The sequence below is a fragment of the Antedon mediterranea genome, chromosome 8 (assembly GCF_964355755.1).
Source record: "Antedon mediterranea chromosome 8, ecAntMedi1.1, whole genome shotgun sequence".
NCBI classification, from domain to species: Eukaryota; Metazoa; Echinodermata; class Crinoidea; order Comatulida; family Antedonidae; genus Antedon; species Antedon mediterranea.
The window spans coordinates 12,406,693-12,424,699 of record NC_092677.1 but is presented as its reverse complement, the minus strand read 5'-3'; the positions used below and the strand labels follow the sequence as shown (position 1 = coordinate 12,424,699).

The window sequence follows — 18,007 nt, the reverse complement described above, 5'->3', positions numbered from 1 at the left end:
AAGTGGAAATATAAGATGAAGTTGTAATATTTAATGAATAAAAATAAAGAAATGGTAAAATACAGAAAGTACAAAAATAATAGAAGAATCTTCTACTGGTTTTATAAAGAAAAGAGTGGACTTAAAATAGGAGGAGTGAGAAGATAAAGTTGTTGTGAGTATAACATTCAGTGGTAGCAGATGTAAAAATTTACTTACAAAACCGTATTTCCTCCAAGTTCGTGGTCTAAGTCTCTTTGGAAGAATCCGAAATACTTTCCAACGCATACCATTAAACACCATATCAATTGCACTTTGCTACTGTGAGACCATGCATAAAGAAATACCAATACGAAGCATAACAGTTTAATTCACTTTAACGTATCCGCTTAAACTATAAAATGACTCTTGGATTTGGCATACAGCACCGTATGTGTATTTTAATAGCCAAGATAAAATTAGGCACCCTTCCAGCATTGACAAAATCTGGATCGTTCTAGTAAAATCAATATCTTTAGCCATCAATACCTTTTCAATTAGACCCTGCGTGTACAGTTAGTAAACCTATTATTTTGTTAACTTGACTACAGAAAATAGTTTTGAATAGGACTATTCCATTCTCCCATGGGGGTTATATTATAAGTTTTCAAATCCAATCTATGCTATTCGCTTTGATTTAGTAAGATCAGGGAGTTACCTCCCTGGTAAGATAAACCATATAATCAAAATATTCAATCCCAATTAACAAAACAACATGCTATCTATTTTTCTGATTAAAATTCATTTTTATCTTTATTTGTAATGACAAATAAAAATATGAACACATTTTTAAAATCTTTTGAAAATCAAAAACAAAATTTATCACTATAATTATATTGTTAAATGAAATGTGTAAAACTAAGGATAAGAAACTTTAAAATTCATTGAGATGTAGAAAATTAAATTAACTTTGTGCAACACAGTTCTAGGTACAACATTAAGGAAATCTTATAAGATATCTATAGAGCTTTTATACAGTTATATAAAACAGGTGCAAAAATAGTATAATAAAAATCTTACAGCTTCTGGCACGCTCTTAAAACAATTTTTTTGGCGAGTAAATCTAAATAAAGATGAACTTTTAGAAAAATATATTAGAAAGCATATTTGCTAATTTAAACAGATTCACTGGAAAAAACTAGACAAATGGTCAGGAATTGCGCCGGGAATCCAAAACTGAATGGATCTTTAAAAAATCAAATCAAAGCTGGCCACACTAAAACTTGAAAAGAGACACTCGTGATACCAGCTCAATATGAAACAGCATGTGTGCCAAAATTCCTCTCTTTTTACCAATATTAAGTAAATTAAAAAATCGAAAATGTTTTGTTTTTTCCATTTGTGAAGAATAAATAAGTAAAAAATATGTTACTTATAATAAAATCCAATGAAACAAACATATATGAGGCTGTACAATGTTTCATTATTACAATGTACAGCAGACACAATGTTAATAAAAACAGATTAGTTAAAGCTCAAAGCATGACATACTAACAACCTTTTAAATAATTCATGTTTACCTTGACCAAAAGAACAATAAACTTTTGTTCTTTTTGTAATACAATTAAAAGATTTATTTAGCTCTTTCCTTTTTCTAACAGGTGACGATAACAAAAAGATCAATGTTGTTTAGATCTTAAAATAAATAACAATTGTCAATTGTACACAGGTCAAGTTCAGAATATGTAGTATAGTTTATCGAAATTGCAAACAACAGTTTTTAGGTAAATGCATTGTGGAAATTGTTTGTTGATATAAAGTTTGCGGTACACCATGTACATCTGGTTCTGCAAAGAACTGTTGAGTTTTCTCAACCTTTCGATCAATATACTTTTATCCTCCTCAGGAGTGAAAATGCAGAAAGTTCAGGAAACTGAGAACGTAAGTGGGACTGGTGTGAAAGCTAGAAACAATAGCAAGTTCACACAGTGGGAGGGATTGAAACTAGCTATACAGTAGAAGACCTTGCTATTGTTCGTAGACCTGGACTTTATGTATTTTCACTCCTGAGGACGATTAAAGTATATTGATCAAAACTTCTTTCAGTATTTTTCAAACCTAGATGATATGTGGTGTACTGCAAACTTGATATCAACATTTGATTTCGCCATGAAAACCTTCAGGGAATAGTTTAAAACACTATATCTTTATTGCGAGAGGCACGCTTTGCATTTTTTGGTCTGCAATCTTGAGATCGTCTTGAAATTATCCTTTCCAAATTTAAGAAAATCTTAAATACATGTCTTGAATTTGCAAAGATGAAAAAGTTTTCAAAAGGCTAAACTATAGAGGGCTCACACTACTAATTTATACAATCATATAACTTTCAGAATAAAAACAAATATACTATAGGGGGCAGTACATAATAATCAATCAATGTCTGACCATTGAGGCATTTATTTAGAATTCTCCCACGATCTGACATCACCACAAATGTCTACATAATGTTCACCACATGAGTGATTCGTTGCTTTTGTACATCTTTATAATTTGTAAATAATTTTTTTTTAAACCAAAGAAAATTTTCTACTAAAAAGAAATTCATTAAATAAAGAGAAGCAATTAATTACTCAGTCAGTGACCAGTGTGTATATTGACATACTAAACATCCTGAGCGTAATTATTTGGAGATTGTCGCTAATGTCAACACTTTTCACTCAATGCAAACATCCATGTCTTTGTTCAGGTTTTTTTCTGAACATACAAAATTGAAACGGAAGGCGTGAAGAAATTTGGTTATGAAATAATGAAAAAAATATAAAGCTCACTTCACCAAAGGTCTAAAAGTTTAGTCTATAGTTTAAAGGAGAACTTGACAACATATTAGGGATGTACATATATGATTTCGCTGCACTCGCTCGTCACCGTAAATTGCTGTGACCTCAAGTGTGCTTAGCAAAATCTACCTCATGAGTTTTCAAATCATTTCAATTGCTAATTTGAAAAAATAGCCTAAAATTTGCCTAAATGTTTAGTATGTTATTTGAAGAAAACAAAAGAAACATAAAACAATTCAACATATCCATATTTTTTACTATTTATTTAAAAAGTATGTTTACTAGAAATGTTCGCGCTTTGAACAATATTATTTTTCATAAATGCTTTCTTCTAATGGGGTGCCATTTACCATACCTACCTGTAAAGAGCCAACAATATCGGAATGGGTTTAAGGCCGACTCGCTCTTAGTTCTGGTGGTGGAACAAGGTTTCTCAAATAAGGACTTAGACCGTATGTTCAGTGTACACATTATAACCAAGACGAGTTGGGGATTATCCTGATGAACTGGTCACAGGGATATTACCACCTATCTGATAGATAAATGACATTATAAAATGAAGCTTACCTCAAAATCAATCCACCATTTTGTATAAAGTGCCATAATTGGTAAAAAAATAAAATCATGTACTCGCTCAGAAGTATTTTGTATAATAAATGATCAGGTATAACAATGCTTGTTACGTGTAAAATATAATTAAAAGATAAACACATAGCAATACTTGTCACTTTATACTTGTCACTACCTATTAGTCACAAGAGCAGCAATGTAAGTATGTCACCAAATTATTTTGAAGCACTTCCTGTGAGGAAACATAGGCAAAGATTATACCTATTGTAAACAAATGTTGATGACTTTGGACAAATAGCAACTGTACACTCCTTTATTATTTCATGTCATGTAGTAGTATACGAAGCAATGAAGCGTAACCACCATCTTCACATGCATGCAAACAATCTAGCAAAGTAAATCAATTTTGTAAATTGTTTGTAAATCAGTAAATTGTCCTCTTAATAGAGGTTGGCCCCCTGAATTGCAGTTGGCAGCTAGTATTAAAATATTTCTCTCATAAAAGTATCCCCTCAATAGGGGTTCCCTCTGAATTGGGGATGGCTATAGCATTAAATATTTTCCACATTCATTTTATAGGAAAGTCATTTCTCCTCAATAGGGAGATGTACTGTACCAAAGGTGGTGGTTATACAGTACTGTATAATAATAATACAATTATTTATTTATATTTATATATTTTAAAAAACTATACAATCTGAACCCAGAGCTCCTTAAATATCATTGCATAAAACTACATATTGGACACAGAATTATAAGATACTAAAATGATTACAGTCACTATCTTTTAAACCAGGATTAACAATGTGGAAATGAAAAAGACAAGAATCCTTGGAGGCAGACAAAAAGACTGATAAATAAACACAGATGGTAATAACTTTATTTTATTACTATATTTTACTATGTCAATCAATTGAATTTTATATAGTACAGATTATTATTAAGCACTGTCTACATTATCAAACTTTAATTCGAAAAAAATTTGATGTGTTCATATATTGACATGATGATGTCATATTAGTACCATATTTGGCCACGTCACACTACTTTTGTCAAACTACTTTCGATAGTGTAGACAAAGCTATACTGTGGAGAAAAAGCATGAGTGTGTACCGGTATGTTTTTTTTGCTATTATACATATTTTTGCTATACATACTGTAGGCCTACACATACATCATGAAAATAGTAAATCTACTGTAAAACTCTCTATCAAACTTTATGTAACACACTTTTTTTGTTAAACTAGTTTGATGGTGTAGAGAGAGCTTAAAACCTACACACATATGATGAGCCTAGTCTTAACGTCTTACAGTTAAATCAAGAAAGGAAAAATGCAATGGTTTACTATACATTTCATCAATACCTGTTTAAAACCTGTCATCGTTTCTATCGGCATCAGTAAACGCCCTTACGGGAGGAACGCGACAAAGAACAAAATCTGCACATACAATTTCAACATAAAAAATAAATTACCTTCGTTTGTGTAATATTATAGAATATAACCACGGCAACAAATATGAAAACAAAACACAATTACGTCAAATTGTCATTGTAAAATTATTCTGACAATTCACCGACATAATAAGGTTGACTTTCTGCGACACGCTGCGAAGAGAAACTGAAAAGATTTCACCTGCATGCCGTTCCCGTATCCGTTATAAAAACTATTCCCGGTGGATGAAAACCAGGTCAATAATTTATGAATGAACAAAATTCAAATAGTTTCATGAAAAGGCATCATAAAATATGTGAAAAAGGTGTCAAAGTGGCTCAATGTAAAAAGGTTTAAGTGCTCCCATCATTTTTATTACAATTTGTATGAGTCATATAGTCATATTTTTTAACATTATATCAAATTACTGAAAATTCACACAAATATCAATTTTAACAGAAATTCATCATTTTAATTTCTGTAAAATTGTATTTTTAATAAGATTGCTGACAAATGCAAAATTTACTCAAAATTAAGTTGTTGAAATTAGAATTTAGGATTACTGAAATGTTGTATTAACAGATAATAATATTCATAGTTGACAGTTTCCCATCTTAATTAAATCCTGGTTGTAAAAACATGAATCAAATAAATCTAATTATCAAAATTCACTGATCATTAACTGGTCATTACAATAACCAACTAATAACTAATCAATAACCAACTAATAACTAATCAATAACCAACTAATAACTAATCAATAACCAACTAATAACTAATCAATAACCAACTAATAACTAATCAATAACCAACTAATAACTAATCAATAACCAACTTATAACTAATCAATAACCAACTAATAACTAATCAATAACCAACTAATAACTAATCAATAACCAACTAATAACTAATCAATAACCAACTAATAACTAATCAATAACCAACTTATAACTAATCAATAACCAACTAATAACTAACAGGGCCGTAGCCAGGATCTGTCAAGGGGGGGTTTGCACACTAAGTATTTGGGTCACCCCCATCCCCATACTTATCCCCCTCCCCCCTTGGGTGGGGCCTGAGGCGAAGCAAATTTTGTTAAATGACACTCCTAGATGGCCGGAAAAGACACTCTCATGCAGCATGCTACCAATGAGCAAAACGATTGTACTTGGACTCGTGGACTATTTAAACGATAACATTTGTTGCCGTATGTTAGATGCGCGTGCTCTGTGCGGAACCGCCGATCGTTTGATCATTAACTCGATATTTTGTTTTGCGTTCAAGTTCAATGCGAACGTACGTCTAGGAGAAGCCCCGAAAAAAGCACACTGGGTGAAGGCAAATGCAATTCTTATTATAGCTCTATCTATAATATTTATTTACAGCAATTTGTTGAGGAAATTAAATATGCCAATGTAAATAGGTGATATTGATACATTTGAGTACGTATCGGCTGGTGGTCTAGAAAAAAATAATCGGATGCCATAATGTGAACTACAGTACATGATACCATAGATATTATAGTGTAAAATATTAATATTCACTATAATCCTCTATGATACATTATACTTCATAGCCACACATAAATACTGATGTACGTCGGAAGGCTATATACTTATGCATGCTGCCTGACTGCCAGTGATCTAAACAATTGGTACGCAGTTGTCTGGCGGTGTCCTTTGTACGAATCGTTCGTCCTTCAGCTCGCTGTGAGACGCGTCAATATCATGTTACATGCAGGGACCAAACATTTATTTTTCAGGTTAAAATCGGCAATTCATTTGCAACTCTTTACAGACTATATCGCTCGAAGTTCGCTCATACAGGGAAGAAGGTACTGTATGAGTTAATCCGAACGAGTTTACGAATTTTTTAATTTACGAACAACTTTTTGTACTGTGGGGCACATATTTGGACGATTTTCGGAGATGAGGGTGAGGTATTGGGCATGTCGGGGATGGGGGTTCGCAGTCGGTTAAGGGGGGTTCGCTGTAAAGGGGGGGGTTTGCCCGAACCATAAAACCCCCCCTGGCTACGGGCCTGACTAATCAATAACCAACTAATAACTAATCAATAACCAACTAATAACTAATCAATAACCAACTAATAACTAATCAATAACCAACTAATAACTAATAAATAACCAACTAATAACTAATCAATAACCAACTAATAACTAATCAATAACCAACTTATAACTAATCAATAACCAACTAATAACTAATCAATAACCAACTAATAACTAATCAATAACCAACTAATAACTAATCAATAACCAACTAATAACTAATCAATAACCAACTTATAACTAATCAATAACCAACTAATAACTAATCAATAACCAACTAATAACTAATCAATAACCAACTAATAACTAATCAATAACCAATCAATAATAAAATCAATCAATTAACAATAAAGCAACCAAGATAACATAACATTACTAATGAACAACAAAGTGAACTAATTCTCATCAAAATTTAAAGGTTCAATAAAAAAACAAACTTAGTATAAAACACATAAAAATGCATAAAAACATGATATGTATAATTATGAAAGAGAACGCATTTTACACATAATTCTAATGAAAAACAATAAAACATGATAAATTAATCATTGAGTTATGATTTCCAAATTATACATAAGTATGGTTTTTAAGTACTGTAGGTAAATATCAATAAGAGTTATTGCATTTTCCATATGTACTGTAAACTGTCAAGTTGTGTACTAATTGAATTCCATTAGACGATCTCTCATCTCATTATCCAGTCTACTTGCTTTACAATCATACATAATTACATTTAACTGTATCCCACAGTACAGTATATCATCATAGTCTAACTATACTACATAATTAAATTGCTAAATCGCAATTATTATATTAAGAAAAATCTAATAATTACAGAAATTACAGTAATATTGGTCTTTATTTGGAAACACTTTTATGTTTCAACAAAAAATCAATCCGCATCTATCCAGAAACGTAATCTCTGTAATGTGAACCGAGAGAGATGATAAAGTTTTACGACAACATTATGGCATAGATAATGGATGGGGATGTCTGTGGCTTAATTATGTTTCAAAATCCCTCGTTGTTTTTCCACTGCTCATGTCACTTTAGCAGAAAAGCAACGTCTAATAATTTGATTAGTGCTGTCACATTTGTCCGATGTACAAGCTGTGAAGTCTTATGTCTGTCATCTAGCATCAGAGTGCAATTTCAAATAGATTTAAAATTTCAATAATGGAAATTAATAATTTAAACAAGAAATGTATGATTTCCTAAATATGCTCTAATAAAGCTCTGTCTACACTATGATATACCCAAATATGGTAGTGATATGCCCAAATATGGTAGCACATCACAGTTTGTTGTCATAGTACATTGAAAGACCAGGTGACCCATTACGTGTACTGTATTTATTAATTTTAATGTCTCAGCTCTCTGTAAGTAAGGTAAAACTCAAGCTCAATATTTCTTTTCCATGAATAATTATTTTACCTATTTGAAGAACAGTAGGTATATTTAGTAAAATGTCTCCTTCTCAACTCGTTGTGAGCTAGGTAAAACACAATATTTCTTTTCCATGAATAATTATTTTACCTATTTGAAGAACAGTAGGTATATTTAGTAAAATGTCTCCTTCTCAACTCGTTATGAGCTTGGTAAAACACAATATTTCTTTTCCAGGAATAATCATTTTTATCTATTTGATAATAAGAACAGTAGGAAAAACTCAAACTCAATACTTCTTGGACAATTACTTTCTCAACACTTCTCTATCAGAAAACTAAGTGAAATTATCAATTATTTTTTAGGGTAAAACTGATTAAAACTGGAGCTCAATGCCACTCATCTATACTTCTGTTACATAAGATAAACTATATTTACTTTGTATGACCTACGTTAGTTTCTCCTTCAATTTTAAATCATGTGACTCCATAATATTAATAACAACCCAAACGATTTGTCGTCAGGAGCTTGAGCTTCAGGGCTGATATCTGAGTCAACTATAAGTGACCCCTATTTATAAAATATTCCCTCACCTTATGTGTATTACTCATAATAATTTTTTTCCCCACATGATACTGACAGATAGCTGGATGGATTTAAAATACACATTTAACTACGTTAAATACATTTTGTAACAATAAAAATAATAATTCCAAAGGCAAATTACTGAAAAAAATAACAATGCTGTGGGTATCAGTGGCTGGATCTCAATGGAGATAAAAAATAAAAAAAGCAAAAAGCTAAATCAAAACGATAAAGTAAACAGCCAGAAAAGTTAGCAGAGCTTTCGGGCAACACTAGCCCTTCATCAGTGCTAGTATGATAATATATATCTTTATTAATGTATTTAAGTACTTTTTATTTATATTTCTTCTTTTTTTCATCAAGCATTCTGTAAAACATGTTAGCCTTTCAAGTAAGCACAGATTTGTATTACTACAACTGCAATAACAAAATGTATACAAACCAATATTAATATTTCCGATGTTATCTACAATTTGACCTTTACGTTGCTGTAATTAAAGACGAAATTGCCACAGAAGAATATACATTCTTATTCACTGAATAATTTTAATAAGACAGACAATCAGGAGTAGAGATACTACATAGATTGTGATTACCATTTCCAGATATAATTTATCATGTAGTTTTAATCATGATTACAAAAGGGCATCGTCGTTAGGCTACTTGATAAAAAATGCCCAATTTTATGTTATGAATAAAAAATGTAGAACTTTTTAAAAACAAAAAGAAAACAACATCAAGTTTAATTTTAAGATAAACATTTATTTTCTTTAACATATACAGTACATCATTAACTAAAAGTTAATATAATCAGTTTGATATGATAAAACATACTTTGGGATTTGTTTTATTTCAGAGAGACAGAATCAATACTATCATTTATCATAAATAATAATACTGTAAATATAGCCTACTGTTACTAACCTGCAATATAAAAAATAGGTCTTTTGTTTGCAATTGAAAATATATTTATAGGCCTTAGGTGGGCTATATCAATTATACAGTAGTACTAGTAGTGCTAGTCTTCCCCTATCCCCCTGTTGTTGTGTCTGAGCCAGTTTGGTGGTACGGTATAGGCCTAGTATTAGATAGTAGGGCCTAAATAATAATAATGTATCTTAACGCCCAGCTGTGAGCCTCTCCTGTATTTTGCAAATATCCTAAATCAAAATATTATTATAAATAAATTAAAACTCACTTTTTTTACTTCTCTTCTAGCCATCTGGGATGAATACCCATTCCTGATTTATATGAAACAATGTATGACTTAACAGAACCGTTCTCCTTAGCAGTACGAACTAAAAAAATGAATAAGCCGCCTAGAGTCCACATGTAACCAGCATGCAGCAGAAAACTTAATGAAGATGATTGAGGGCAGTATATGTCACTGATTCTGATATGAAGGCCATTTTGTGTCCAATATCTTCATCACTATGATTCTTTCATAAATGCCTATGTAATGATGATAAATGTTTAAATTAGACGTATTTCTGAAATTATAATTTCATAAAAAAGACAACTCAATTATAACAATACTAAACTAATTGTGATATATATATAGTTTCATAAATGTTCCTTTGCATCACAGAAGGTATTAGCCTATTTTGTCTTCTATCTTGTGATTTTTTTCATTTTTAAAAATTGAAAGTTGATTATAATTAAAACGCGAAAGTCATTATTTTCTTTAATATATTGATTTTAATTTATTATGTCAAAACATGATTGAGCCCTCACTCGATTATGCCTTATGCATTTTAATTAGGTAATGATATACTGTAAACTGTCTGTACACCATTTGCTGCATATTAAATCATATTAAATCATCTCTTGATATGTAAATAAAGTCCCCGACCGAACTGGTTCACCTCTGCTAATGTACCACGATGTGAAATGAAATATATCGGTAACACGTAATGAGTCAATGAGCTCTCAACCAATCAATCTAAAGCATGCATCGTTTTAATGAATTGCAGGTAAAGACTGGGTTGCCTAACCGATGTATGTGGAGTTGTTCCCTATAGGCCTAATTATAATTCAATTTTTATTATATAATTATTATAATGTAGCCCGTAAATCCCATGTACTAACTTAGAAGGTGACGTGAAAATCATTTTTTTTTTATGTTCTTATAAACAAAACAAAGAGAGCGTTTAGTGAGTTTTCTTTTATTTACAAATTGGGTATCAAAACTATATGACATTTGACCAGGTATGACTCTAATATATATATTTCTAGTGATTGCACCATTTATATTAGAGAGACTAAGTGCATAAAAAAAAACCAAACTCCTATAGTCCCAGACCACTACCGGCCTACGTTGAATTAAAAATACAAATTTCAGCTGCAAAGCAGGCTAACAATAAGATGTAAATTTGAAATATACACCGTACTATTGCGCATACATTAATTTATTAATATTATTACGCAGGCTAATTATATACCATTAAAGCCAAATCAGAAATAACAATCTACGCAATATAACTAGAAAATAGCATTTTCTGATTTATTCGCGATTATTCCAAAATTTCCCGCGTAAATAAACATTCATGTAAATAGCGCGCATAATTATTTACAACCGCTATTTGTTATAAAGCGCGAACATTACATTAATGTTTAATTTACGCGGGAGATTTTGGCGCGAATGTAAATTACAACGTGAACATCTGCCAATACCAAACAAAGTCAAGTGGAAGAAAAATATGTAATATAAACAATTGAAATGATAAATGTAAAGATACTCGTTGCTCTACTCGGATACGGTTCTATGCGGACCATGTATCTGTAAGCAGACAATTAGCGAACAAGCAGACTATCATATACTTTAAGATAACGACACATTAATAGTACGTGTTTTACGTGACAGTCTCGACAACATTAAAGGAGAATTCTGCATTTGGACTATCTATTATTTCAAATATATAGTAGGCCAAGTATTTATTTTAAAGAAGGTCTTCAGTTTTTTTTAACAAATACAGTAGTCTAATATGGAATAAAAATTGTTTTAAATATAGATGTCCAGATGATGTCTATATAACATTTTACATAAAACAATAGGAAGTTTAAATATAGAACATTCCTCTTTAAGACACTAATGATCTACGTGAGAATGTCTCGACTACATTAATGTAACCCATTTTTATCCAGGTTCACTTGAGCTATAACTCAAATGAAAAACAACATTAAATAGAGAAAACATTTAAATGAAAAAAAAAATTCTCTTTGTGCTTTTAAATCTGTGAGAAATTAAAACAATGTTTAAAAAATGCTGTTCAAACAATAGCAAGATTAAATAACAATAACGCATCCTATTTAAATTTAAATTCATCTTAATAAAAAAAAGTGTTTATGAACAATCATGGATGAAAGCATGTTATTGCAAATATTATTATTATTAAAATATTTATGTAAATAATCTCCTTAAACTATATACAATTATTTTCAATCCAATTAAAAATACCAGGTGTAACATTCAAATAAGATAATATTTAATAGGGAGCTTTTGATTTGTGACACGATCTACCTTACGTCATTGTAAGTCATCGTGCGCACGCGTGGACATTCCTCGGCACATTGTTGGTAGGGTGTCGAGTCTCCGGGTAAATACGTAGATCATAAGGTACGTCTTCTTAAATCGAAAGCTCCCTAATATAAAAAACTATATATTCATATGATACCAATGACATAACTTATGTGTTGCAACTGATTCTGTTTTCAGTGACACGCATTCTCATAGGCCATTAAGCTTGGTTCGTACACTTAACGCAACGATATAGGTGCAAAACGTTTACTTCGAATATAAGTTATTATGATCAGTCACGTTGTGACTGGCAAAATGCAGCGTGCATACCGTACGTCTTTGTGCTGCGTCCAAGTGGGAATCAATATATAAGTGGAAAGTTGGATAATCCCGTCAGAACTTTTGATTAAAATGAAACTAATTGAAAAAAAAAACATTGCATGCTATATACAGAAAAAATGTAATTTCTCTTATTTACACAATTATAAATAATCATGATTTATATCGTAATGCTCAATATACCTTAACCACAAGTGAAGGAAGTAAAACCAAAACATTTATTATATTACATAGACACCATAAATATAAAACCCTTTGCAAAATAAATTCTAAACAAATATAATTTCAGAAAACAACCACACACAACCACGCGCTTCAAAGAACATACCAAGTAAAAAGAAGGAGGGAATTTCCCCTAAGGACAATTCCACGCCATTTTGGTATAAGTTTTTTCTCTAGCGTTTACACCACGCGTGCGTACAAATCGCACTTCATCACCGCTTGTAAAAATAATGTTGCGTCGTATTAATTGTCAACGAGCTTACCGTACCTTAAATATATTTTTTTGGCTTAAGATTAGCTTTTTGATTTTTTTATCGAGAATTTTTGGCTGAAAATAAATGATTTAATTGTCTTTACTGTTTGCAATGGAATCGATATTAGCTGTCTCATTATACCACATCAATCTTTGAATATTTAACAACGGTGTACCTCAATGGTTCAACCAGTTAATTATATGTATAGCACTGACGACGGCCGGTTATATAGCATCTGTTATATCCAATTCAATTAGCGTGTTTGACAGCTAAGTGGATAATTGATCATTAATTTAATGACGTGAAGAATTTTAAAGCAAGCCAATAATTATTAGAATATCGGTACCGCAAGAAGAGATTGATCAAGTAACATTACGTAATTACCACAGTACCTCTAAGCAGATGATTCATCAGCCGATAATTCAGAATCGCCGATTGGAATCTGTTGTTCGTTTAATAATCAGACGGTAAAAGTCGTGAAGTCAAAGGTCACGAATTGCTGTCTGCTTTCCAAACATACATTAAATTACAATCGTACAATAGGATCTGATAAATTAGAAGGCTTTTTTTCCCAAAGATTAGGCCTCTTTTTATTCACGCTATTGTACCGTAACGTGTTACTTTTCATGACTCAAGACTAGTGATCTGGGTTCGAGTCCGCCAAGCAACTTTGATTCTTAAACGACGTATATTGAATATTGAAACATTAGGTCTACTATAATCAGTGAAATCTCTTTATGGCAAGTTATTATAAGCTTCGTTCCCATGTGCACGCAACGCAAGTACGTAGCGCAATAATTCGACCAATCACGAAACGATGGATCATCCGAAGTCGTTTGGATTGGTCAACTGATATGCGCTGCGCCTACGTCATTGACGCTGCATCCAATGGGAACCACGTTCGCTCTTTATATTGGCATTTTAGTATCATACGGTAACTGCTGGTTAATTTAATAACTTAGATAATTTTAATAACTTGGCCGATAATTAAACTTAGATTTTCACAATCGTTTCACAGATTCGTTTGTAGAGTACTGTACTTTCCATTCCCAGTTTTAGCCATGATATCCATTAATCTGTTTCTTGGTAAATTCTATAGCTGATTATAATCCCCAATAAAATTAAATGATTCTTAAAAATCACAATGATTTGTGATGAAAGCTGGCGTAAATAAGTACCCGTCCTCGGTATCCGTGCATTTAAATCGACTGGCTTGAATTTGAATGGTCCGTTACGGTTCTTGTTTTGAAAACTCATTGAGCACTTGAGCAAACACCAACAATTGCCTGTCCATGATGATATGGCAAATATTAACACAATGAATACGCACGATTTGTTGTTATTGTATCCGGCTTCCTTTTAAATATCTGATATTATGTCAGGCATGTCTGAATATAGCACAATGAAAATAAAGAACAATTCCGGGTTTGGGATGGGATGGGTTTAGGGCTATCAGAAGGAAAATATTGGCCAGACAGAATGACGACAGTGCGGCGTAATTAACGCGATTAATACATCCATAATTCTTATAGGTATGGTGAACGTTCACACATGTTGCGTGGTTTACAAAAGTCGTAAGGTAATCCAGTAAAATACCAAGATGTTCACACGTACGGCGTTATGTTATTCTTGATGCCGAAAGAATTATAAGTTTGTAACTTTACAAAAAGTGAGTCCATGCAGAAGCACCCAGTGCATCGTCCGTACCATCACAGTAACATGTACACGAATAATTCTTCCCGCCATTATTATCCCAGAACCGTTTTCCCGCAACATCATACCTGACAGCAAAATACACGGAACCACCTTCGGCAAGTTCTCGTGGAATCGACATTCCAAACGAGAAACGGTCCGTAGGTCCGTTATGAGATCCGTAAACATAACCAGCTGATATTTCGTTAAAAGTCCTCCAGTTGTCTACTGTATACCGCACGACAACAACCTTATGGTAATCAACGTCTATTACTTTAATCGTTCCTATAATCATAAAATCAGATATTAAAGCATTTTCTAGGCACACGTTTTGCATCCACAGTTTATGCATAAAATCCGACTTTCCACTCGGTTGCTGGAATGTTAGCGACAGAACTTTACGGCGCGCAGTTGTTGAACATGAAGACGTTGACGCTAACTGCAAGTCTTTAAACACATGTTCTGGTATATCTGGTGGTGATTCCCTTTCTAGGATGTGCTTTACAGTCTCTAGGTCCAAGCCAAGGGCATCGGCAAAGCGTACAGACTTACGGTTTGGTGTATCTGGTCGCAATCCAGGTGACTTTAGGGCAGACTTCCTTCCTCCTCCACAGCTGTCCGTCTCAGTTGGGGTTGTACAAGAGGATAAGGAGGATGGACTAAACGCATCGGACGTCACTGATGATGTAGATGCATCGTCTGCATTATTTTCGATAGTGGCAACGTGAAAAAGAACGAAATCTACTTCATCATCCTCCCTCGATAAACTGGGATGTTCCTGTCTACAAACAGCGTCCATAGAATCATCAGGCCTCGTATTTGGTAAAACTTCACCGTTTGTTATGTCCGTAATCAACCGCAAACCAGAAGATTTTCCGGGTCTTGATCGACGGTCTTTTAACTTATCTGACGGGCTAATCGTCGAACTATCTGAGGACCCGTTGAACAGTTCTGCTACATATCCCTGGTCCTTCTTGTAATTATTATTGTTTTCCAGTTTGTTTGGTAGCATCACCTCCCCATTTCCAACCATTCTTGAAGGAATAAAAGAGACACATTACCTAACAACACTACATTTCTGGCTGACATTTCTCGGTATTAACCATTGCCTGTGTTTATATTCAGCCACCATATCAAGTTAACCAATCGGATTCTTTCTATAGATCCAATCTCATCGTCATAACTCGAATTATGACGTTTTGAACCGGGGATCACACTCTTATTGACTTATGTGATACAAAGTAGGCCTATCGATAACAGTATCGGAATAAACGGTATAGAATTATGATTGAGCACAATGTTAATTGAGCAGAGGTAGGCTACAAAGTCGTTTATTGTTGAAACACAATATGCACAACCATCATAAGTTTTGTTTGCACTGCGCGGCTAAAACAGGCGACTTGTGTGATGCTTGGTTCCCACTAGGACGCAACACAAGGACGTAAACGCACCGCAAGCGCGTTGACCAATGACAAGCGACAGTTCGAATAAACCATCGCTTGTGATTGGTCAAATCACGCGATCGAGCAGGCACGCCCTTGCGTGATAGTCTAAAGTATATTTAAGCTTGGTTCCCACTAGAACGTAACGCAAGGACGTAAACGCAAGGCAAGCGTTTTAACCAATTGACAAGCGAATAAGTCATCGCTTGTGTTGCGTTACGTCCTTGTGTTGCGTCGCTAGTGGGAACCACGCTTTAACCAATGACAAGCGAAGTTATAGACAGTTAGCAATCACAAGCGAATATGCCATCGCTTGTGATTGGTCAAGTTCACTTGCGTTGCGTTACGTCCTTGTGTTGCGTCGCTAGTGGGAACCACGCTTTACCCGTACATTTTTAAACCGTACCTTTAAACAATCATTAAATAACTAATGTGAAGTGTTAAAACGAGGGTCCGAATTTCGAATTGTTTACAAAATGAAAGTTTTATGACACAATGAGTCCCATTTAAAGAGATCACATGAAATTATCACGTGAAATCATAAAAACGAACAGAACTCAGAGTAGCCATGCTTTCAAGTTTCTGAGTCATAAGAAAACGAATGAAATAGTAGAAACAAACATAAGATAGCAAAAAATAAAATAAAAATGTGTTAAAAAAATGAAAAACCATAAATGGAAATTTACGAGGTCCATTTTCCAAATGGCTACCGCGTATTGTAGGCTATATAAAGTACTTTTGCTTTTGACTGGTAAAGAGCCATTTTTCATTTAGGAATTATAGAAACAGTTTTTGAAAGAAAATTGGACAAGTAATGGTCAAATAAAAACTTTAATACCACTCTGGGCTTCTTCAAAGCATAACTGACTGTGGGTCACAAGAGGAACATGGGTGTCAGGCCAACCGGGATCACGATCACGAAAGCTAAGACCCCCTAAGATCACGAAACCTAAGACCTAAGATTACCAAAGTTCTCTTTCGCACCTGCCTTGTATTTTAACTCTAAATTTGTTAACCAACTTTATCCTGAATACCACACCTTAGAATTAGATGAAGAAGAATCAATAAAATAACAATAAATTCTTTAAATAAATTTATGATTTTAGCCTATGTAATATCATGGAGGTAGCCACACACACGATAAATTGGTTTTTATGTCGTCCACCCAGAATTCCTTACCACGTGAAAGTGTAGTGCAATAGAATATGTAGTACAATATAATATCTATGTTTAATTTAAAGGTGTGTATACCCCGGATTGGTAGTTAGTTTTGAAGGAATTAATCCGTACGAGAAAAAATGTGTGTTTCGTCACGTATGCCATTCGCCGTCGAAGTAGGTCAATTTCCGGGTCTATCAAATAATTAATAACGTATTAATATTAAACTGTACAGTAATGTTCAATTTAAAAAATGTTTGGTTCGTTTTGTGTAGAAACTAAGAAAAGGAATGTAAAAATGGAATTGAATTGAAACATAACTTGGACGTTACATAACAATGATTCGGCACTGTCGAGTGAGGGACTCAAAACAAAGAGGATCATCAAATAAATATGACTATCATATTAACAGTTAAAAATTAAGAATATTTATCATTCAGAAGTATGAATTCGATTAAGCATATACTTTATTATATTGGCAGTCCAATCCTGTTTGTAAGATGGGGGATGAACAAGACAAAAACTGCCAGCAACTCTTCTTACCCT

The 18,007-nt window shown here is 33.0% G+C and overlaps 2 protein-coding genes across 5 annotated transcripts in view; both read right to left on the bottom strand.

The window, feature by feature from the left end:
• LOC140057304 (puratrophin-1-like) overlaps positions 1 to 10,148 on the bottom strand; it is an 84,753-nt gene extending 74,605 nt beyond the window's left edge. The window contains exon 1 of one of the 4 annotated variants that reach the window (XM_072102901.1): positions 10,036 to 10,148. In XM_072102901.1, the coding sequence (XP_071959002.1) occupies positions 10,036 to 10,059 (24 nt within the window). In that variant the 5' untranslated portion in view covers positions 10,060 to 10,148. Of the gene's footprint in view, positions 1 to 198; positions 473 to 3,362; positions 3,412 to 10,035 lie in introns of those variants that run through there. The other 3 variants (XM_072102900.1, XM_072102898.1, XM_072102902.1) reach the window with 3 other exon arrangements.
• A 470-nt stretch (positions 10,149 to 10,618) lies between these two features.
• LOC140056682 (protein phosphatase 1 regulatory subunit 3E-like) lies at positions 10,619 to 15,943 on the bottom strand. Its single transcript, XM_072102136.1, has one exon. The coding sequence runs from the start codon at positions 15,892 to 15,894 to the stop codon at positions 14,830 to 14,832; it is 1,065 nt and encodes a 354-aa protein (XP_071958237.1). The 5' UTR covers positions 15,895 to 15,943; the 3' UTR covers positions 10,619 to 14,829.
• Between the last annotated feature and the right edge of the window lie 2,064 nt (positions 15,944 to 18,007).